Here is a 24,618-nt window from a genome sequence, read left to right on the forward strand (position 1 = left end):
AAGATAGATGGCTCCAACCATAGGAAGATGCTCAACCCTAATCATGGTAGAGAAATGTGAATTAAAACTATACTGAGATACAATTTCTCACCTATCAGATTGGCAAAAATCCAAACACCTGACAACACATTCTATTGATGAAACTATGGAGAAACAGGATCACTCATATTTCACTGGCAAGAATGCAAAATGGCACAAGCCCAGTGGAGGGGAATTTGAGGAATTGTTATAAAAATCATTTCTGAACTTTCTCAACGTTTAAAAAAGTCACTCAGATGCATGAGTCCACTGAACACTTCTTCCCAAGAGAGGGGTGATTCATGTTAGTGGCATATAAAATCACCCTTGGGTTACATTTGACTTTTCAAGTCAGGCAGGTAATTGTCAAGCATGCTCCCAGGTAGTCCAAATACATGGGCTCCTGGTCCCCCACGTCTCACACCCAGTCGCTGAAGGTGAGAACCACTGATCTAATCTAAGCCCCCAGTTTACTGAAGGCTAGAGAGAGGTCCCACAGCAAAACCAGAGCTGACCTGGAACCAGTTCTTTTTTTTTTTTTTATGTCTTTATTGAATTTGTTACAATATTGCTTCTGCTTTATGTTTTGTTTTTTGGCCATGAGGCATGTGGGATCTTAGCTCCCGGACCAGGGATCGAACCTGCACCTCCTGCATTGGAAGGTGAAGTCTTAACCACTGGACCGCCAGAGAAGTCCCTGGGACCAGTTCTTGACAGAGCTCTTGTTCTAGCTCCAAAGACCTGGAAGGAGAAAATGTGCCTTCTTGGACAAGGGACAGAGTGGAGCCAGCACAGTGGTTCTCAACCTGGGTGCACGTCAGAATTACCTAGGGAAACTTAAAAAGAAAAAAAAGATGCCCAAGGTCCCAACCCCAGAGAGTCTCACATCATTGGTCTGGGTAGGTCCCAGGCATCAGTATTTTTAAATAGCTTCCAAGGTGATTCTAATGTGCAGCTAAGCTTGGAACCACAGAGCCAGGGAGATGAACCCCAGACAGGCTCTTAAGTTCATCTTAGAGCCGAATCAATTCCTAAAGAGACCTTTTGAAATGCAAATGAGGCAAGAAGGCAGAGGCTGATATTTCAGACGCTGGGTGCCAAGAGCAGGGAGCCAGTATTTGAGAAGGACTGATGGAGGATCTTGCCAGGCAAGGAGGAAAGAGTAGGGAAGGCAGGGGTGAGGGCCACAAAACAAGTCCTTCCTCAAAGACCCCCTCCTACAAAAGGGGCCTGGGAAGGGGATGCTCAGAGACCCCTGCTGGAGTGGTGAGGTGGGGGCCCAGGAGTCAGGTGGTCAGGCTTGCAGATCTGGGCCCGCCCATCACAAGCTGATGGGAGGGGCTGTGACCTCAGCTGGGACCCCGTCAACACTGAGTTTATGATCCTGGGTGAACCCCTTCCTCTCTCTGAAACTCCATTTCATCATCTATCAATACACAACTGAGCCATGGATTAGGTGACCACTGTAGACTTTCTGGAGGAGGGAAGTGGGGTGACAGTAAGGGGAACCAGGGGTCTCCAGGGGCACTGAGAGGTCCCAGCCATCACATATAAAGGAGTGAGATAGCACAAAGCCTAAAGCCATGAAAAAGGACAGAGGGAGGGTGAGATTCACGGACGTGGTAAAATCTCTGAGACAGCTTGGTGAGCGAAAGGAAACTAACTGCAAAACAAAACCCGCAACCCTAACGTCCACCGACTGATGAATGGATGAACAAAACGTGGCAGAGCCACACAAGGCAGTATCAGCCACGGAAGAGAATGAAGCCTTGCTCGATGCTACAACATGCTTGAAAACATGCTGAGTGAGAGAAGCCCGCCACAAAAAGCCACACAGCGTATGAATCCATTTACATGAAGTGTTGAGAGGAGGCAAAGCCACAAAGGCAGAAAGTAGATGAGTGGCTGCCAGGGAGGAAGAGGAAGAGGGAATGGGGAGTGACTTGGGGTTTCCTTCTAGGGCGAGGAAAATGTCCTGGAATTAGAGAGTGGTGATGGCTGTAAACTCTGAGTATTCTAAAAACCACTGAACTGTATCCTTTAAAAAGCAAACTATATGGTATGTGAATTACATCTCAGTAAAGCTGTTATTTAAAAAAAAGCCAGAACATGTTACCATTTTTATAAAGATAAGACGTGTGTGTGTGTGTGTGTGTGTGTATACACGTGTGCACATGTGCATGGTGGGGGAATATGGTCTAAAGAACAAGCACCAGGCTAATAACGATGAGAGTACAGGGAACTTGCACTTTGCACTTTTCTTCCCCCACATTTTTTCAGGAGGGAAGACTTGGTCCTCCAGCGTTTTCTCTTTAAAGTTTTTAAAAATTATACAATATTTTAAAAAATAAATTAATATATAAAGACACATTCTCACTGTAAATCTGTACTGTTCTGACGAAGCAAAAGCCCCCCTGTTTACACCCCCATCCCTTCTCCTCCTGAGGGTGACCACAGCTGAGGGTCAGCTGGAGCTGCTTCTAGATCTCTGGCTCTGTGTTTAAAATACTGAAATAGATGGTGTTCTTTTAGACTTTCCTTCCTATGTTTACTCGACTCTGTGATCTTTGACTTTTATAATAAGCACCTTAAAGCAGAAGAAAACCCCAAAACATCCAGCCTTTAAAAAGACAGTCTGTGTTCATGCTATATTATTCTGTATGTTACAGAAACTGTGCATGTAACATAATCCCATCTTTATGAAAAAAAATACGTAGAGGAATATACATCACATAAGCACAGAGAAAGGCCTGAAAAGACACAAACCAAACCAAATCACAGGTTAGGCTGAGTCAGGCTTCGAATTGAGGGAAGTGGTTAGGGGAGCCTTTCTTCTTTTATTTTATGTATCATTATTATTTCTTACATTTTGGAGGACACACTCACATACTTCAAACTTCAAAAAACCCAAAAAGGGGGCTTCACCTGGTGGCGCAGTGGTTGAGGGTCCGCCTGCCGATGCAGGGGACACGGGTTCGTGCCCCGGTCTGGGAAGATCCCACATGCCGCGGAGCGGCTGGGCCCGTGAGCCATGGCCGCTGAGCCTGCGCGTCCGGAGCCTGTGCTCCGCAACGGGAGAGGCCACGGCAGTGAGAGGCCCGCGTACCGCAAAAAAAAACAAAAAAAGAAACAAACCAAAAAGGAACACAGTGAACCCTGTGACCAGCTCTCTTGCCCGAGGCAAGCAGTGCAACCAGAGTCTGATGTGTCCACCCTTAGAGGTATGCTAGGCATGCATTTAGATGTTTTTGTAATGAAATTTTTGCTTCACTGAGCTTATATTGCTTTTTTAGTAAAAAAAAATGCATATATACATTTCAATATGTGTGTGCGCATACGTAGAAAAACGTATTGGAAGTACAACATACTGGGAAGTACTCCCACCCAAATAGTAATTTGGTAATTACTCGGAGGAACTCCCTCTGAATACTGGGTGAAACTTTTTCTCCTTATGGCTTACTTGTATTTCCTAGTCTTTCTCTACTACGCATATATTACCTGTTGGGTGGGAGGGGAAAGTTATAGTAAAATGTTTTTAAAATGTACTTCCCCAAGAAAAGTCATGAACACCATTCCAACACATTTTCAGAGGGTGAGTTCTGAGTGCCCACCAGAAAGGGAGGGCAGTGGGCAGAGAAGAGGGGCTGAAGCAGCAAACCTTTTCAGGACCAAAGTGGTTCCAGCCTTTTCTGGATGGAACTGCCCCTGTCCCTGCCCCCCACCTCATCTAAGCCATTTGGGCTCCCACACTGCTCTGCGGCTCTGGAGGGAAAACAAGGCAGGCTCACAGAGCACAAAGACCTTCCTCCTCTCTGCAGGGCAGCAGCTGGCCAGGCGGCCTGGGGGACCGCATTGCCCCTCAGGGAGCCAAGGCCCGTCACAGCCCCTCTGTCAAGCCCCCAGGGGCAGATGCTCTGGCCCTGGGCCTCAGGTGGGCGGGCTGGGGCAGGGCAGGACAGCACCCGGGCACCAACAAGAATGCCAGTCACAAGTGCCAGACCCCGAGGGCACAGTCCTTGGCCTGGCACGCAGCAGGGGCTTCCCCACCCACCAGCAACTCACAAGGCCGCTTTTGAGCAGCCGGGGCGGTGCCTCTAAGCATCCTTGGTCTAACGGCTCCTGGTAGGAGCAGAAGCTCTGCCCTCCTTGCCCTTCTCCAGGAGATTAGAAGAGGGTACTTCCGCCCCTCCAGCCCACACGGACAGGCTGCCTGAGCACAGCTCTGGAGAGGTCCCCTGTCTTCTAACACCTTCCATGCTTCCATGCTGCCAGGAAACAAAGACCAACCTTCAAGGAATAAAACAAGCCTTCTGCCAAAACAGTTGGGTAGATTTTCATCCAATTTAGAGGGGATGTTTGAAAAGGTCTCACTGAAAACACAGACTGTGCTGTGTGTACCAGCTTTACTCCAGGGGGGAGCCTGGGGTAGGGGTGCATCTCAAAGACTGAGGAATTCTTCCTCCAAAGTGGCTGAAGCAGCTAGAGAGTCGGTGTGGCTCCGGGCTGAGGGAGATCATTTGAGTGGAGGAAACAGAGTGGTTTGACACGGACCCCAAATCAAAGTACAGGGGCAGACGCTGCCAAGTGCAGGCGTTGATTTGCTGCCTAACTGCTCCTTCCACGGGCACCTGGCAGTTAGATATGGAGAGCTCCTTGCTAGAGGCAGCAGAAGGATATGTATTGAACTAAGGCCCACAGGTGATGACACTGATAACCAGTATTTACCGAGTTCTTATTCTCCACTAAGCATTTTACCTGCTTGTCTTGATTAATTCTCATAAACACCTCTGAGATGTAGGGATTCACGTTTTTTTTTTTTTTTTGCAGTATGCGGGCCTCCCACTGCTGTGGCCTCTCCCGTTGCGGAGCACAGGCTCCGGACGCACAGGCTCAGTGGCCATGGCTCACGGGCCCAGCCGCTCCGCGGCATGTGGGATCTTCCCGGACCGGGGCACGAACCCGTGTCCCCTGCATCGGCAGGCGGACTCTCAACCACTGTGCCACCAGGGAAGCCCCCCATTTTAAAAAAATTTATCATTTATTTATTTTGGCTGTGCTGGGTCTTAGTTGCAGCACGTGGTATCTTTAGTTGCAGCATGCGGACTCTGAGTTGCAGTATGCATGCGGGATCCAGTTTCCCGACCAGGGATCGAACCTGGGTCCCTTGCATTGGGAGCGTGGAGTCTTACCCACAGACCACCAGGGAAGTCCCCATATTCCCATTTTATAAAGGAACAAACTGAGCACTGGAGCGGTTACATGATTTGCCCAACACTACAGTTATTTGCAAATAAGTGGCAAAGCCAGGATTCAAACTCAGGCCCGTGTAACTCCAAGTTCGAGTTTGCCCTGCAGCACACAGGCCACGGCCAGGCTGCATCAGATGACAACGCCAGCAGAACTGAGATTTGAACCCAGGTGAACTGATACTATGGTGAGTGCCCTTCCTCCCCCATGAGAGTGGGAATCGGGCCAAGAAGCCTGGGCCAGAGAAGGAAGTACTCGTTGGAGTGAGTGGCCTCTTCAGAGGTTCCAAAACACAGCTGGGTTCTAGGAAGGCCCCTGGATGGGGCAAGGAGGGCACGGGCATCACCGTAAGAGTCAGTGTGGCTTTGGGAGATGGGGAGTCCTGGGTTAGGATTCCATCCTTGTCTTTCCCCTGTCCCAACTATATACAGCAAGTCCATGCTTTCACTGCTGAGGACCTGGGTTCAATCCCTGGTCCCGCAAGCTGTGTGATGCAGCCAAAAAAATAAATAAACAAAATAAAATAAAATGGGGACAAAATCACGATGTACCTTGGGAGGCTGCTGGCTACACAACGTGAAGACACACATAAAATGCTTAGTGTAGTGCCTGGCACAGAGCAAGCACTCAGACACAGCAGCTATGTTATAATAAATCCCATCGACACTGAGATTGGCTTTCTGCCTAAAATAGAAAGACGGGGAATGATACTGGATTGGGGGTGGCGGTGGCTCGTGTTACGATTTTTGAGCTGCAGCCCAGCTGGCAACGGTGCCACTGCAGAACACAGCTGGGGCAGGCCACCCTCCCTTCTCTCTAGCGAAGAGCCATCTCCATAGCAACCACATCAGCTCAGGCCAGGGGCTCCTGTTCCCAGCCGGGTGACAGCATCGCCACAGCAACCTGTCAGCATGGCAAAGGCAGATCTCGATGATGGGACTGGAACAGCTCTGGCAGAAGAATTGCTAAGGGACCCTCGTCTCCATAGAAACCATATCAGGAAGGAGAGGGAGGAGAGAGGGCAATCAGCAAATAAACACAGGGCCACGCCTCCTTCCGCAGATCCTAAGACACTGAGGGGCACATCAGGGAGGGCTAGGCCAGCCTCACTGACGTGGCCTTCAAGAGGAAGTGAACCAGTGTTTCCTGAGCACCAACTGTGTGCCAGGCACCACAAAGGGCTCTTTACATGCTTGACTTTATTTAAAAGTTCACTAATAATAACCACGCGCCCCCCCCAAAACCCCTAAATACAGCAATCATAGAATAAAAAGCAAAAGCCACTACCTACCATCTCCTACCATTTCTAATGCCTCAGTTCAGTGGGTTTTCCTCCAGCCTATGCATTTGCACATATAGACACATGCTTCAAAATCAGTTCATTCTGTATGACTTTCCAAAATAATTAGTGGGATTGCACAATACGTATGGTTCTATAGCTTTCTCTCCCCGCTTAACAATGTATCTTAGAGATCTTTCCACATCAGTGCATATGTATCTGCCTTTTTTCTTAAATCGTGGGAAAGTACACCTAATATAAAATTTACTATTTTAACCATCTTTTTCTTTTTGATGGCAGTAAAATATACATAACATAAGATCTGCTATTTTTAGCCATTTTCAAGGGTACGATCCAGTGGCATTATCACCATTCACCTCCAGAACTTCGTCATCATCCCAAACTGAAATGCTGTCCCTATTAAACAGTATCTCCCTATACCCTCCTCCCTCCAGGCTCTGGTAACCTCTAACCTACTTTCTGTCTCTATGAATTTGACTACTCTCAGTATCTCATCTGAGTGGAATCATATAATACTTGTCCTGTTGTGTCTGGCTTAGTTTACTGAGCACAGTGTCCTCGAGGTTCACCCACGTTGTAGCCTGTTTCAGAATCACGTTCCTGCTTAAGATTATACATACATTGTAGGTATATACTACATTTCTGTTGGTTCATTGATGGACATTGGGGTTGCTTACACCTTCTGGCTACCGTGAATAATGCTGCTATGAACATGAGGGTACAAATATCTGTTCGTGTCCCGGCTTTCAATTTTGCTATATACCCAGAAGTGGAATTGGCTTATTTGGAAATTCTGTTTAACTTTCTCAGGAACTGCTATACTACCTTATTCTTTTTAACTTCTTCACAGTGTTTCATGGTTACCCAATCTTATGAATGATCATGAACAACTTCATAAACTGGGTACTGTTATTATCCTGATGTCACAGATGAAGAAACTGAAACTTAGGGGAGGTGGCTTCAGGGTCTCAGCCCCATCTCAGGCAAGGAAAGGCTGGGTGAGCTCAGGCAGGCTCTCCCTCTCTGGACCTCTGTTCCCTCTCCTTTACAATGGGAACAGGCTGACATCCAAGGCACCTTCTGAAACTGTCTCTCCTTTTCACTATCAAGGGTGGCGGCGATGAGATGTGTGAAGATGGTTCCCTGTTATTGGCCAGGCCATGGAGGGCAGGAGCCCTGGGCAGCCCTGAGTAGCAAACACCTCCCATCTCCACACCGAGAAGCCTTTGGCACGTCACACCAACACACCCAGTGGGGAGGGCAGCAGAAGGATTGTTATGGCCTCAGGGCTGTGGTGTCTGTCCTGGAATGCTGGCACGCCTGCCCTTGGGAAGGTGAGAACTGTGCCCCGGAACAACGTTCGATCCTAGCATGCCTCATGCGCAGCCAGACAGCTGAGGCCCAGCTGTGCCTCTGGGGGCAGAAGGCACCGGGGCCGCCTGGGACACAGACCCCTGGATTCTGGAGGATTCCAGCCCTTAGGCATCACCTGGGCTGATGGTTTCCAATCTGCACAGCCCACTGGGCCCTACGTGACCTGGAGGACATCGCTCCCTCCCTCAGGGCTGTGTTTTCATCCATAAAACTGGTACAATCACAACCTCATCAGGCCTTTCTGAAAATCATGGAAAGTGTCTAGCATGGTGTTTAACATGCTGTACACCTAACACACAGCAGAAGGAAGAATGGGATGCCAGGTGGAAGGACTCTCATGACCAAAGACAGAGAAGCTGGTGCCTGGGGTCACACTCAAGAAGCATCTGGGGCTTCCCTGGTGGCGCAGTGGTTAAGAATCCGCCTGCCAATGCAGGGGACAAGGGTTCAAGCCCTGGTCCGGGAAGATCCCACATGCCGCGGAGCAACTAAGCCTGTGCGCCACAGTTACTGAGCCTGCGCTCTAGAGCCCGCGAGCCACAACTACTGAAGCCCATGCGCTCTAGAGCCCGTGCTCTTCAACAAGAGAAGCCACCGCAATGAAAAGCCCGCGCACCGCCATGAAGAGTAGCCCTCATTCGCCGCAACTAGAGAAAGTCCGAGTGCAGCAACGAAGACCCAACATAGCCAAAATAAATTAATTAATTAAATTTAAAAAAAGAAAAGCATCTGTGTCCTGGAAATGTGTTGAGACACCAGCCAGAGGCTGCCCAGACCCGGCAGTGACTTTATACCGAGTGGCAATGCCAGGCAGTCCCTAAAGCGTGTCCACAAAATCTATACCACTTAGTCCTTGCAATGATTTGAAGTATTACTATCCCATTTTATACATGAGGAAACTGAGGCACAGAGGGCTGGGTCCCCTGCTCAGCACTGTTGCATGTTTTCTCAGGCAATCCTCTCCCAGCTGTGGTCCTTTGATGGCTGACTGTCTCCTTCGTTAGCCTGTGGGCTCCTGGAGGACAGGAACCAGGTGTCTCTCACGCACCCCTGTGTCCTTAGTATCCAGCACACAGTGAACACAGTAGGTGCTCAGGGAGCGCGTGCTGGAGCAGTGAATGAATAGACAGCTCTGCCAGGGAGGCATAACTGTGCAGAGACAGAGGCTCAGAGACACTGGCTGGATGGGGTTGGCACATGCCTGCCCAGCCCAGGCCTGGCCCTGCCGGGGTGGACGGGGGCCTCACCTCTCTCGGCCGCTCCAGCTCTGTCTGCAGCACCTGCTTGGCCAGCTCGGTCTCAATGAGCCGCTGCCGCAGCTCCTCATTCTCCTCCTCCAGCCTCGCCCGTTTCTTCTCCACCGCCTCGAGCTCTTTATGCAGCCGCACGGAGATGTCCTTAGAGACCTGAGCAAAGGTGGGTGATGAGCAGGGCATGAGCAGGCCATCCTACCCCTACCACAGAGCAACCCCAGCGTAGGCAGGTACTCTCATCACCCCCACTTACAGAAGAGGAAACTGAGGCACAGAGAGGTCAAGTAACTCACCAAGGGTTGCACAGCCAGGAAGTGGTAGAACCAAAACCCAAACCCAGGCACCCTGTGTTTCCCATGTCCACATCATAGTTCAGCTCCCAGAAAGCCTGTTCTTAGCAATGCCTTTACTTTTATCTGAGCCTTTTGATGCTTCCAAAAGCCTCTCCTGTCCACCCTCTTGCCCAGTTCTCACCAGAGCTTAAGACAGGGCCAGAAGATGGTTTTATTTATTTTTTTAAATTTAATTTTATTTATTTATTTTCATACAGCGGGTTCTTATTAGTTATCTACTTTATACAAATTAGTGTATATATGTCAGTCCCTATCTCCCAGTTCATCCCACCACCACTACCCTCCAAGAAGATCATTTTAAAGAGAGGTGAAACCCAGAGCAAGATGGGCATCCCCAGAGACATCTGAACCCCATCTCTGCCAGTGACCAGCATACGTTCCTGGGCAAATTATTTCCCTACTCTGGGTCTTTCCTTTAACTACAAAATGGGTGCAATAATAACAGCACCAACCTCACGGGCCGACAGGAGGACTGAATCAGCTATTGCACAAAGGCCTGGCTGAGTGCCTGCACAGTGAGCGTTGGGTAAGTGGTAGCTGCTGTTGGGAGGCGCTGAGCCCAGAGCGGGCATGACTTGCTGGGGGTCACAGTGTGACACAGACCATGAGGCCTATTTCCAGTTGTCTGGGATACAGAACATGCCCCCAGTAACAAAGGCTGGGCAGATGTCCAAGTCATCCCTACAGAAGGAGCTAATGGAGCTGCAAACTCCAATCCCGGTTCCAGGACTCTGCTGCAAGAGCACCCCGTTTCCTTGAGGACCCTTCTGTCCTGTCCCCTGCTGGCTGGGGTGAAAGGTAGGAAAGGGGGTCTCTTCTCTGGGGATGAGGAAGGCCCTTCTGAGCTGGTAAATCACAACTAGCCCCCATCCCCAAGTGGACTAAGTACTAGCATTTGTTGAATACCTGCTATGTGCCAGATTCATTCCTCTTCACCCCAAATCTGCCCCCATTTTACTGGCAAGGAAACTGAGGCTCAGAGGGCAAATGACTTGCTCAGAGTCAAACAGAGCTAGTGTGGGCCAAGCTGGAGGGAGCTCAGGGGCTTTGGCTGAAGGGCCAGCGTGGCCCAGGCTCCACAAGGGGTGTGAGGGCTTTGCCAGCAAGAGGTATGTGTGGGGCAGACAGCCCAGTGCCTCGTGCCTGCCAGTCTCGGAAATGGCTGTGGCACCTCCTCCCTGCCGGAAGGGAAGAGGGCCCTCCCTGGCTCTGCCTTCTGCGGGCCCAGGCCCAACTCGGCACGGACCCCTTGGCAGTGTGCAAGGCAGGCCAGGAAGAACAACGGCCAGAAAGGAAATCGAGCCCTGCCTCCCCCTCCTCCCTCCGTTGCCCACTGCCTCTCTCAGCCCCCTGAAGACCTCCTAGGACAGCTGGAAGCTGGCCCACGAGGCTCCTCCCACAGTCTCTCTAGGCCACCAAACCCTCCTCATCCACGAAGTGGGGGGAGCAATCCCTCACCAGCAGAACGAGGACTTCGCAGGTGGGAAGACTAGATTCAAGCCTGATTCCAGCCCTCACTGGGTGTGTGACCCAGGACAGGTTATTTAACCATTTGAAGTCTCGGTTTCGTCATCAGTAAAAGGGTGTTGATATAGCCTAGTCACGAGGCCTGCTGTGAGGAATAAAAGACATAGCGCTTGGAATCCCACTACTGGGCATATACCCAGAGAAAACCATAATTCAAAAAGACACATGCACCCCAATGTTCATTGCAGCACCACTTACAATAGCCAGGTCATGGAAGCAACCTAAACGCCCATGGACAGACGAATGGATAAAGAGGACGTGGTACATATATTACAATGGAATATTACTCAGCCATAAAAAGGAATGAAATTGGGTCATTTGTAGAGATGTGGATGGATCTAGAGACTGTCATACAGAGTGAAGTAAGTCAGAAAGAGAAAAACAAATATCGTATGTTAACGCGTATATGTGGAACCTAGAAAAATGGCACAGATGAACCGGTTTGCAGGGCAGAAATAGAGACACAGATGTAGACGACAAATGTATGGACACCAAGCGGGGAAAGCGGCGGGGGGTGGGGTGGGGTGGTGGTGGGATGAACTGGGAGATTGGGATTGACATGTATACACTGATGTGTATAAAATAGATAACTAACAAGAACCTGCTGTAAAAAAAATAAATAAAATAAAATTCAAAAATTAAAAAAAAAAGACATAGTGCTTGGGCTGGTGGCTGGAACATAGCAGGTGCTCAAAAGTATGATTTTTAATGCATTGTCAAGATTACTGCTTCACCTCTGTGCACTGATTTTAATCCAGGTTGGCCCAACACCCCACAACCTCACTCTTGAGTTTAGTGTCTGGGTGTTCAGCCCCAGGTCCCAGGTTTTAGGCTATTAGGTCACCCAGTGAGTCCCTGTCCTGACCAATACTCCATTCATTCATTCATTTATTCATTCATTCATCTGCGTAGCCCCTGGGGGCAGGAGTGGTGGAGCACAGAGGTCCAGGCCCCAGGCCATGCCGGGGCTCCTTCATATCTCGCAGGGTCTGGCACACACTAAGTGCCTAATAAATGCTTGTTGGATGAACAAACAAATCCAAGACCCCAGCAAGCAAAAAGGGAGGGGAATGAAGGAGTGAATGACTGAAACATGGGGAGCTGCACATGCCCTAGTTTGGCGGGGGGTGCTCCCCCCAACTGCCCACACCCCCAGATGTCCAGAGAGGGCTGTGTCCCTGACTGGGATGCGGGATCAGCTGCTGGGAGGAGTGGGGGCTTCTCTCCTAACTATGCTCCCACCTGGGCCAGCTCCTCTCCACCTGGGGTTCACTCCGTCCCCACCATGGCCTTGACCTGGGCAGGTGACCCACTCCCCACCAAGAAGTCATGATCCATGTGGATTCCTGGATCCTCTTGGGTTCATGAGTGACTCTATGGATTTCATCCCTTCCGTGAGTCCCCAGTTGCCTTCTGCCCCATCATCCATGGAACCCCCTTCTCCAACTGCTTTCTACCCCCAGGGGTGCTCTGTTAAGAAGGCCTAGCCCCAGGCAGCTTACAGAATTCCAGTGTGGACAAAAGAGCCCTTAATCTCAGATCCCCACAGAGCCCTGTGCCCCTGATGGAGGTCCACAGAGCAAAGAGCATGCATGCCTGGAGGGCAGGAGCCTGGTTGCCTGCGCCTCTCCCTTTCTCTCTCTGAGCCTCAGTGGTCCTGGGCCCCCTGGCTCTCCCAGGTGATCAGGCAGAATCAGCTGTCGCTCCCCATGCACCCACCACATGCCTTTCATCCCCTGGGAACGTGCTTTGAATATCATCCCCACCCTGAGGCTCAGAAAGAAAAGGTCATTTGCCTGAGGCCACACAGCCAGGAAGCTACAGAACCAAGGTCTGAAAGCAGATGGGTCAACTCTGGAGTCTTGCTCTCAGTCTGAGCCGCTGTTGGCCTGAAGCCTGAAGACACATTATATTAATATCAATAATAAGAGTATTAAAAATAAGTGCAACAGTGGGCTCACTGTGTCAGGGGCTCACGGGGCCCCACCTGCCTGTCGCATTTGATCCCCTCATGATCCTTCCAACTACCCCCAAGGTTGGGGGGCTGAGATACTACAGGAGGTGAAGCAGCTGCAGCTTCTGGAAACCAGGGCAAATCCCCAAAGCACAAACAAATGCTGTCAGCCATGAGGTCACTGTTACAGCGCTGGGGTCTGGCTCCTGCCAAATGCAGCCAGCAGCCTCCAGGCCACAGCCACCTCGCTCATGGGCCCCTTGGCTCCTGGGCCTAAAGCTTTAAGGGGTCTCTGTCACTCTGAATCCCCAGGGTGTGGGATAGGAACCGTCACTAAGGAGCACCCCCTGTCCAGGCAGCATCTGGGTCCTGTGTGGTGAAATCCTCCCAGGAACCCCGGGAGGGTGGGAATGTCACCTGCATTGTACAGATGAGGAAACTGAGGATCAAAGAGAGAAAGTGACCTGCTCAGGTCACCCAGGGATTAAACCCAAAGCCAGAACTTTTTCTCCAGCAACATCTATTTCTAAGAATTGTTTTACCTGTGTGTCCTCGGGCCTCCCACAAGAGTCCCTTCAGGTGGGAATTTTCATCCCTGATTCCCGGGACCTGACGCCCTCCTACAGGATCCCAAGCCCTGAGGGTGGGGCCTGGGAATCTCCATGGTGAACAAACCTCCAGGCTACACTTATCTACCCAGGGAGGTAGAGATTCTGGCCCCCTTCTCCACCGTGGTCCAGCCATTTGTCCCACTAGTGCCTTGTAAGTTCTTCTCCTGAACAGTAACACGCCAAGCAACATCTGCTCATTTGCTGAGGGAGCATCCCGAGCCGGACTCCGTGCTCAGCACGCTCTTTACTTGAGCTATTTCATTTTAGCCTCACAAAAATCTCTACAGGTAGAGACTTGTTGCATCTCCATTTTCCACATGGGGAAACTGAGGCTCAGGGCTGTCAAGGAGCTTTCCCAAAGCCACACAGCAAGCAAGTGGTAGAGCAGGTCTCTCCCCCTCCCCACCCCTGCCCTCCTCATGCTGGACAATGTTCCTGCTGAGCGTCTGTGGGTCCTGCCGGCTGTGAGAACCAGCAGACAGTGAGAGAGCCTGGGGGTGGGGGTGAGGGAGAGGGAGGGCTGAGGCCTGAGGTTTCTTTCATGGCACCCTCACCAGTAATCTACCTGCTTGCTTAAACCACTGGGGCTGCAAAAGCCCCGGAGATTCAGCTGCTCGAAGCCCTCCTTTTAACAGAAGGGGAAACTGAGACTCCAAGAGGCGGCCTCACGCCTGTCTACTCTTGCTGGCACGGCGAGTCGGAGGGCGAGTCGGAGGGCCCCCGGGGATACCCTCCCAGGCAGCCTCCAGCTCCCTCCACACTTGGGTCTCTCAAGCCCTCCCAGGCAACGCCAGGGAAGTCAGCGTTCTGAAAGCCTCCAAAAAATGCCCCAGAACATCCCCAGCACCTGGGACACAGAGAGGCGGCCAAAGCTGTCCAGCCCAGGCCAGTGCGGATGAGCTCAGCGCTCCAGCTGCAGGCACGGGGACAGGAGGGAGGGAAGGGGCCAAGCCAGCTGCTGATTGGCTAGTTCAAATCCCAACAGAAGGGGCCGCTCCCTTCCGCCCAGACTCCAGAGGGTCTCCCCCCCTCCCCATCCTACACACACACACCAGCTGCTCTCAGCTCCTCCCACAGAGCAAGCCAGCTAGTCTGCTCCCAGCTCCAGCCTTCCTCCACCCCTTCCTCATCTAAGGCTGACTTTTCGGTGTCTTCGCCCCAAAGCCCCAAACTCAGATTCCTCTAAGCTTCCAGGGCTCTCCCTCACCCCACACCCTCTCGATCTGGTACCTGGAATTTGAATATTTGTAGAACAATTTATCTCAAGAGCTGCCTTCTTAGGTACAGGTACACTTTGGCCTTGGAGATACAACCTTTCTGAGCTGTTTCCTCACTTGTACAGCAGACCTACAATCCCAATGTGCCCACAGCGCATGCAAGACAATGGGAGGCGCAAAGGCCGGTGTGGATCTGGTGCTCACTCTTCACCTCCCCTTACAGGGGCCCTCTTCCTTCAACATTCCTTCTTCCACCTCAGGCCTCACCTCGGAGGTCACCCCTGCAGGAAGACTCCACAGTCCCCCAGGCTGTGCCAGAGGCCCCTCCCCCCAGCTCCTACATCCCTGGATAACACTGGGCTGAGTTCTGAGAGCAGGGTGCCGGGCCAGGTCCCCTGGAGTTCTCAGCCCCCAGACCAGGGCTCATACAGACAGGCAGGGCAGACTTCTCTTCTGGAAGCCCCATCTGCCGGCCTCCAGGCCGTCCCTTTCCTGCTCTCTGAGGCCAAGATCAACAAGGTCAGTCAGCAAGCATGGGAGGCTGATAAGTCTGCGTCTGCCAGCTCCATGGAGGGTCACGTGAACTTGGACAGGTACTTCCTTTCTCTGAGACTCACTTTCCTCATCCGGAAAATGAGAAGAAGAAGAAGAATTACTAGCTAACCTTTTCCAGTGCCTACAGTGACCTCTTACCTACCTGATCTCATTTGATCCTCATAGAACCCTGTGAGGCAGGGGCTGCCGTTACACATGTTTTACAAATGAGGAAACTGAAACAGGTGACTTGCTCAAAAGCATAAAATTAGGGCATATTGGAGCCAAGATTTAAACCAGCCTTATTCAACTCCAGACCTTCACTACTCTCCATCAGCACAAGAAAGAAACCTCCGTGGAACTATGCACGGATAACTTGGAGCCCAGCACCAGGTGTGTGGCTCGTACTCACACAGCAGCTGCTGTTAGTAGGTATCATCTTATGATACCACTTTGGGACAACCGTGGTAGACGGCCTGTCAGTTCCTAGGGATCCTCATTTTACAGATGAGGATGCTGAGGCCCAAAGAGATGATGGAACTTGCCCAAGGACACATGAGGAGGGAGCTGACCTGGGCACTCAGGCTCATGGTCCGACCCCCCAGAAAGGGCACCTGTGAGGGTTGGGAGGGCCCTGGGCTTACCTTGACGTCCTGCTCCAGGCCACGGATGAGCTCGCCGTCCACCTGGCCAGTCTGGGCAGCGCGGAGGCTGCGGCGCTCAGCCTTGCGCAGCCGGTACTGCAGGATGCGACAGGTCTTGCTGGCCTGGTCCAGCTGCTGCCGCAGCTCCTGCAGCTGGTACACATCCTCCTCCATATAGACGTCCCGCATCTCCAGCATCTCTGCCCGCAGCTCCTCAATCTCGTCCTGCAGAGGGAAGGAGAGGTCAGGTCGCTGGGCCCTATGGCAGTGGCCAGGGTACTCGAGTGCAGGGCACACTCGATGCTGTCCTAGGCACACCTCAGGGGGTCTGGGTGTGGCAGACTGCGTAATGGGCCCCCAAGATGCCCATGTCCTAATTCCCAGAATCTGTGAGTATGTTACCTTACATGGCAAAGGGATTTTGCAAATGTGATTAAGTTAAGGATCTTGAGATTGGGAAATTTTGCTGGATTATCTGGGTGGGCCCAGTGTAATTACCAGCATCCGTATAAGAGGGAGGCAAGGGGCTCAGAGCGGGAGAAGGCGATGTGGCAGAGGTTGGGGTGATGTACGTTGAAGATGGAGAAAGGGCCATGAACCGGGGAATGCAGGCAACCTCTAGAAGCAGGAAAGAGAATGGATTCTCCCCAGAGCCTTTACAGGGATGGAGCCCTGACAACACCTTGGCTTTCAGACTTCTGACCTCCAGAATTATAAGATAATAATCTGGGATTTTTTTTTTTTTTTTTTTGCTGTACGCGGGCCTCTCACTGTTGTGGCCTCTCCCGGTGCGGAGCACAGGCTCCGGACGCGCAGGCTCAGCGGCCATGGCTCACGGGCCTAGCCGCTCTGCAGCATGTGGGATCTTCCCGGACCGGGGCACGAACCCGTATCCCCTGTATCGGCGGGCGGATTCTCAACCACTGCGCCACCAGGGAAGCCCTGGGATTGTTTTAAGTCAAATTCGCGGTAACTTATTATAGCAGCAATAGGGAAGTAATACACTGGGGAAGCAGAAGAGGCTCATTCAACAAGCATTTATGAACACCAACTGTGTACCAGGCTCTGTGCAGGCACAGGGGGTGGGTAAGGAGAGTGGTGACCAAGACAAACGTGGCCCTTTCTGTATTGTCTGCATGGAGCCCCAAGTCTCATTGGCAAGACACACAGTAAACTGAAAGATAAAAAAACCCCTCAGATACTGTTAAGAGCTGGGAAGACAAAAAACCAAAAAACCAGAACCAAAACACCTGGGTAATATGAACGAGTAATGGGGGAAGGTGCTATGTTAGAGGACAAGGTCGGGGAGGCCGCCTCTCAAGGGACGTTTGAGCTGAGACAAGAAGGAACAGCCATGCAGAGAGAGAGGCAGGGAGCAGTGTGTGCAAAGGCTCAGAGGCAGGAAAGAGCTCAGTGTGTCAAGATACAGCAAGGCAGCCAGGGTAGCTACAGGGGTCAGTTGAGGCTGGGGAAACTGACAGGGGTCAGCCATCCAGGGCCTTGAAGGGTTGAGTAAAGAATCTGAGTCTGGGTTTTAAGTGGAGGGGGTTGAGGGGGATGACCTCACTTCCTCAGGGCAGCTCCTGACCACCTCTGTCATCAACTCCCAGATGTCCTTCACTTCCCCTTTGTTATCATGGGTATATCAGCAATTCTTCATTTAAGAGTTTGTCTCCCAGAGAGACCGTGAGTGCCTGGGGGGCTTCGCCACGTCTACCTCACTCCCCGCTGTATGCCCCACACCCAGCACAGGGCCCAGCATCCTGCAGGCTCCCAACAAATACTGAGTGCATGGAGGCATGTCTTGTTATGTAAACAATCACAAAAAGACATACCGACGTGAAACAACCATTAGACACAAAGTGGAGGGGGATGAGTGGGGAGACCCAGGAGAAGAAATGGATGATTACTATGTCTAACAGCAGGTACGAAAGCTGAGTCACAAATGGAAATAATAATATCTGCCCTTAGTGTGATTGAACGGATTAAATAAAATTGTACACTAAAAAGAGAAACCGATGGGCTTCCCTGGTGGCGCAGTGGTTGAGAGTCCGCAGGCCGATGCAGGGGACACGGGTTCGTGCCCCGGTCCGGGAAGATCCCACATGCCGCGGAGCGGCTGGGCCTGTGAGCCACGGCCGCTGAGCCTGCGCGTCCAGAGCCTGTGCTCCGTAACGGGAGAGGCCACAACAGTGAGAGGCCTGCGTACCGCAAAAAAAAAAAAAAAAAAAAAAAGAGAAACCGAGTCACAGGAGATGAATGACCTGCCAAAGGCATCCCAAAGGAGTCACAGAAAGCACCTAGAAATGGTGCTGATGGGAAAGCGGGGTGGGTCCAAGAAACAAACAAACCAACCACTGTGCAGGTTCTGGAGAGGGACCACATCTGGAGAGCTGGGTTCACCAGCCCTCTGAGCCTCCCTTTCCCCAAAGAAAATGGGTGGCTCCCTACGGAGGAATGGCCTGCGGTTCCCAGCGCCCCTGAGACTGGATGGGTTGGCTTAATTCAGGGTTAGGAAGTGGCACCTTCAGGCTGGTTTTTAGTATGAAAGTTCATGGAGGTTTTTATATCCATCTGCACCCAGTTACTCCTGGGACTATTTCTCAAATGGTTCTGAACACAGGAAAGGAAGACAGAGGGGATGACAGGGTATCTGCTTCTCTCAACCACAACAGATACTGTCCCATTCCCACCAGCAACTGAAGGGTTTGATTCCCACCTGGCACCACAGCCTCGCTCCTAGTTGGGGGTGGGGGGGGTGGTTCAGCAGCACCCCGCAAAGTGAATGATTCTGCCTACATCAAGCTGCAGAGGAATGGTCCCCTCATCAGGAACCCCACCTCTACCCCAATATATACACAGACGCAGCCTCCCCCACATGCCAAGCAGACAGAACTAAAAGTGGAGAAGGAGGAAGTGGGACAGTCAATGATCACACCAGTTAAAGGAATGAGGAAGTGAGGGGTCCACACGCATTTCAGCTGGCGAGATTAAGGGAGCATAAAGGAAACGGCACTAAGGAAGGGTGGGCCAGTTGGCTAAATCCAAGCTAAACCAGCCTCCAGATGGGCCTATGTCCAAATCCTCACCATACTATTTACAGAACATGTTGACAGGGAGGATTTGGGGGTCGGAGTGGACCCAAAGTGCAGGGTGAGCCAAAGGGAAGTGCAGGGGATGCACAAGCTAATGATGCTGGGCTACATTAAAAGATGTATGAGGGCTTCCCTGGTGGCGCAGTGGTTGAGAGTCCGCCTGCCGATGCAGGGGACACGGGTTCATGCCCCGGTCCGGGAAGATCCCACATGCCGCGGAGCGGCTGGGCCCGTGAGCCATGGCCATTGAGCCTGTGCGTCCGGAGCCTGTGCTTCGCAACGGGGGAGGCCACAACAGTGAGAGGCCCGCGTACCGCAAAAAAAAAAAAAAAAAAAAAAAGATGTATGACATTTAGATCATGGGAGGTGACAGCCCACAACACAGGACCACACCCAGGGCACTGGAGTCATTTTTGGCGACCGCTTATTTTTCTAACTTTTAAATAACTGATTTTTTCGGGACTTCCCTGGTAGTCCCGTGGTTAAGAAGCCGCCTTCCAATGCAGGGGATGCAGGTTTGATCCCTGGTTGGGGAACTAAGATTCCACATGCCGCGGGGCAATTAAACCCATGTGCCACAATTAGAGAGTCCGCGCACCGCAACTACTGAGGCCGCGCACTCTAGAGCCCGAGTGCCACAACTAGAGAGAAGCCCATGTGCCGCAACGAAGAGCCCGCGTGCGCAAAAAAAGAAAAGATCCTGCATGCTGCAACAAGGATCCCGCGTGCCGTAACTTAGACCCGATGCAGCCAAATAAATATTTTTTTTAAAAACTGATTTTTCTGTTTATAAAAGTAAATGACGGGACTTCCCCGGTGGCGCAGTGGTTAAGAATCCACCTGCCAATGCAGGGGGCACAGGTTAGAGCCCTGGTCCGGGAAGATCCCACATGCCGCAGAGCAACTAAGCCCGTGCGCCACAGCTACTGAGCCTGCGCTCTAGAGCCCATGCGCCACAACTACTGAGCCCACGTGCCACTACTACTGAAGCCCGCGTACCTGGAGCCCATGCTCCGCAACAAGAGAAGCCACCGCAATGTGAAGCCCGTGAACCGCAACGAAGAGTAGCCCCTGCTCACTGCAACTAGAGAAAGCCTGCATGCAGCAACGAAGACCCAACGCAGCCAAAAATAACTCAATAAATAAATTTTAAAAAATGTTAATCATAAAAAAAATTATTAAAAAAAGTAAATGACGGTCATAAAGACAGTTTTGAAAACAGAAAACATAAACCACTCATCATTCCTCCACCTGGTCTTGAATCACAGTGGTTCTCAAGGTGTGGTCCCTGGACCAGCAGCATTAGCAACACTGGTGGGGGACTTGCCAGAAATCCTCACGCCCTGACTGAGAACTCCTGAATCCGAAACCCTGGAAATGGGGGCCCCCGAGTGACTCTAATGCAGGGTGTTTCCTTCCAGTCTTTTTTTTTTTTTTTTAATTTATTTTTTGGCTGCATTGGGTCTTCTTTGCTGCATGCAGGCTTTCTCTAGTTGCAGCGAGAGGGGGCTACTCTTCGTTGCGGTGCACGGGCTTCACATTGCGGTGGCTTCTCTTGTTTCGGAGCACGGGCTCTAGGCACACAGGCTTCGGTAGTTGTGGCTCACAGGCTCTAGAGCTCAGTCTCAGTGGTTGTGGCGCAAGGGCTTAGTTGTTCCACGGCGTGTGGGATCTTCCCGGACCAGGGCTCGAACCTGCATCCCCTGCATTGGCAGGCAGGTTCTTAACCATTGCGCCACCAGGGAAGTCCCTTCCTTCCAGTCTCTTTCCTTAAATGGGCAAGAGTCACATGTCTCAGCACACAAGTCCTCAGCCCAGAGCCTGGCACAGAGCGGGGTCTCAATAAGGATCTATTGAAGAAGTGAATGAATGAATGACCTTTCTCACATGAGCAGCTGTCTCTCCAGGCCTGCCCTTCACCACAGTCCATTTCTGCAAATGCAGGATGTTGCATTCATGCCAGCTCCATCTCTCCGTGGAGGCCAAGGGGGGCCCAGGCCTCTCGGGGGCTTGTCCCAGCTGCAGGCAGAATGCGGTCAGCCCCTCCTGGCACCGTCCACGTGAGAGGGTGAGTCCACAAAGGCTGAATTGTGGCCCGCACGCCTGGGTCTGCTGGGATGTGTGCAGCAGAAGCTGAGCTTTCGGGGTCTGAGGTGGGGGCTGGGAAAGGGGCTGCTGGGACATGGGGAGGGGGCTGAAGGTAGGACTCTGCTTCCCTCCAGAGGTTCTTGGACCTCACTGAGCCTCCCAGTCTCCCAGGACTTCATCCAGGGTCTGATCCAACCGAGGGAGCTGGTAGGGAATCGCCAGTGGGTAGTGGGTGGGGAGCTCATGCTTCCCTTCAAAGACAGCTCAGTAGGGCTTCCCTGGTGGCGCAATGGCTAAGAGTCCGCCTGCCAATGCAGGGGACGTGGGTTTGAGCCCTGGTCCGGGAAGATCCCACGTGACACGGAACAACTAAGCCCTCGTGCCATAACTACTGAGTCTGTGCTCTAGAGCCCTCAAGCCACAACTACTGAAGCCCGCGTGCCACAACTACTGAAGCCCGTACGCCTAGAGCCCGTGCTCCGCAACAAGAGAAGCCACCACAATGAGAAGCCCGTGCACGGCAACAAAGAGTAGCCCCCGCTCGCCGCAACTAGAGAAGAGCCCGTGTGCAGCAACAAAGACCAAACGCAGCCAAAAATTTTTAAAAAATTAATTAATTAAAAAAAAAGTTTCCTCCTTAAAAAAAAAAAAAAAAAGACAGCTCAGTGTCCGCTGAGCCTCTCACCCCAGCCGCGGGGAAATGCGGAGAGAGGGGGCCAACACCACTGAACTACGCCAGCCCAGTGGCTATACAACAAGCTTGTCGGAGACCCCCCAACGTTGGTGGGGCAACCCAGACTTCATCCCCCACTGCAGACAGGAAGAGGCCACACTGCCCAGCAGTGCCCACCTCAGAGCCCAGGGGCCCCCGATTCTCAAACCGCACCCCCCCGCCACAGTCAGAAAGTCTGGACTGAAGAAGCTGAGCAAAGGTGCTCAGATGAGGCACAGCCTGCCAGGCCTCCAAACCCATCCCCTCCGGCCGCTCCTTCAAGGAAACCTCTCCTCCCCTTGAAGCTTAACCTGATTATTTAACCTGGACTGAGAACGGGGAGTGGAGCGGGGAGGACGGGGGACAGGATCGGGCACCCACGCTGCTGCCAGGGTAGTCAGCCTTTCCCTTTACAGAGAATGTTTATTTTGCTCTGATTATAGAGGTAATACCTGTTTATTGGAAAAAAAAAAAAAGCAGATAGCTTTCTATCTCCTCCACTTTCCCACTGGTCTCTGCGTTAGGTACAAGCTTCTTACCCTGGAATCTGAGCACACCCCTCTTCCACCGCCCCCACCCCCACCCCGGGTCTCCTCCCCACTTCTGTCTTGCCTCTGCCCTCCATGTCCAGGTACACCACGACGAAGAAATAGCCACCACCTATCGGGAAGCTCACTAATTACCAGGCCCAGTCCAAGCACAGTATGTGCACAGTAGTTTGACCCCTTACCAGCTCTGTGAGGTAGGTAGGGAAAATGTTCCCACTTTGCAGATGAGGAAACTGAGGCTCAGAAGTTTTCCAGAGCTGCTCAAGCAAAGGAGCGGTGGAGCTGGAATCCAAACAAGCCCTGTAACCCTGGGCCAGTGCATCTTAACTGTGTGTTCTACTCCCAGGGTTGCTTGAGCTATTCCCTCTGCTAGAGAGCCTTTGCCAGGCTAACTGCTAACTTTCTCATCCTTCCAGAGTATTCCCTCCTCCCCCAATCTGATTCAAACCCCACGCTCTGAACTCCATTCTTCTTGTGCTAACAACTTGAGGTCGCATTTGCTCGTCTTCAAGTCTATCTTCCCCAGGAGCTGGCGGGGAGGGCAGGTGCTGGGTCTGACTCGTGTCTGGTCCCCAGCACAGCCCTGGACAGGACATGGGACGGAGCAGGCACCCGTCACTGTCTATGGGTGGGTAGATGAATGAATGAAAGGAGTATGGCTTCTGCCCTGCCCGGCCTCTCTCACAGCCCAGAGAGGACAGGCCCTCCTGATCCCAGCCCCAGGTCAGCTGCAAAGAGTCAGGGAGAGCCTAGGCTGCTCCAGGGCTGGCCTCAGACCCCCATGCCACCTCAGGAGGATGGGCAGGGTCTCTCGAACCTCAGCTCACCCACCCACTCCCTGCCCACAAGTACACCTCTGTCCATCCTCCCTCACATCCTCTAATGACCCATGAGGTCAGCCTGCAGGAATCAGCCTCTCAGGGGCAGACCCGTTCCCTGAAATGGATTGGTTCCCAGGAATCCTGAGGGAATTGGCCAGGAAGAGTCTTTTGGTCCACGCTGGGCCGGAGGGCCAGACATGAGCTCACACTACCGCTAATAATAGCGTGGCATTGCATGGCAGCACGGGGCTTCACAGTTTACAAAGACATTCCATGTGAGTCATCTCACGGGTCCTCACAGAAGCCCCATGGACAGGCAGGACAGGAATCACCATCTCTGTTCTAGAGGCAAAGAACTGCAGAGGAGCACAGGGGAGGTGGGCTGTGTCCAGGGTCACACAGAGACACCTCCAAGCGGGACTTGGGTTGCAGACTTCATGCTCTTTCACCTGCACCAGAATGCAGGGAGTCCATGAACTTGGATGGGAAGGGGAAAAAAAAAATCACGTCTTTACTTTCACTAATGCTAACTAAAAATTAACGTTTCCTTCTATTCTGGACAAGCCACGGTTGTATCAGCAGTACTTACAGTTTCGGCACCAAAAGAAACCACAGATATTTTCATATCCCATAACAGCTGTTGCAGAAATGTCAGAGTATTGTATACACTCATCAGTACTTTGAAATTACAGTAGTTAACAGACCTGTTTCCAGATCTTATGAGTTAATAAACACACATATTACTATATCATAATTTAAAAATATACTTTGATAACTATATTTCAATATGCTTGCTTTCCTTTATATTTTGTTTCAAACATTTAAAAACATTATTCTGAGAATTACTCTCAGCACATGGCGCAAAATAAGATGGAGTCTGTGTTCCCTCTGGAGCCGCCTCATCTGTGGGGTCTGGGTCGCCACCCCAGACCCTTGCTCTCCACCATCAGGGCATAAAGCTGGTGAAGCAGAGCTCCGCTTTCGCGCCACATTTAAAATGTTCCAGGAGGGACGTCCCTGGTGGCGCAGTGGTTAAGAATCCGCCTGCCAATGCAGGGGACACGGGTTCGAGCCCTGGTCCGGGAAGATCCCACATGCCGTGGAGCAACTAAGCCCGTGCGCCACAACCACTTAGCCTGCGCTCTAGAGCCCGCGAGCCACAACTACTGAGCCCCAGAGCCACAAATACTGAAGCCCGCACACCTGGAGCCCGTGCTCCGCAACAAGAGAAGCCCCCACGATGAGAAGCCCGCGCACTGCAATGAAGAGTAGCCCCCGCTCGCCACAGCTAGAGGAAAGCCCGCGCACGGCAATAAAGACCT

The 24,618-nt window shown here is 51.9% G+C and overlaps 1 protein-coding gene across 2 annotated transcripts in view; it reads right to left on the reverse strand.

Annotated features, from left to right (window-relative positions):
• The window catches only part of MTCL2 (microtubule crosslinking factor 2), a 72,852-nt gene that overhangs the window by 35,379 nt on the left and 12,855 nt on the right, over positions 1-24,618 (reverse strand). For both annotated transcript variants that reach the window (XM_030830659.3, XM_030830658.3), the window contains exons 2-3: positions 16,033-16,257; positions 9,187-9,345 (exon numbers count right to left, since the gene is read on the reverse strand). In XM_030830659.3, the coding sequence (XP_030686519.1) occupies positions 9,187-9,345; positions 16,033-16,257 (384 nt within the window). The remainder of the gene's footprint in view (positions 1-9,186; positions 9,346-16,032; positions 16,258-24,618) is intronic.

Source organism: Globicephala melas, chromosome 15 (assembly GCF_963455315.2).
Source record: "Globicephala melas chromosome 15, mGloMel1.2, whole genome shotgun sequence".
Lineage (NCBI taxonomy): Eukaryota > Metazoa > Chordata > Mammalia > Artiodactyla > Delphinidae > Globicephala > Globicephala melas.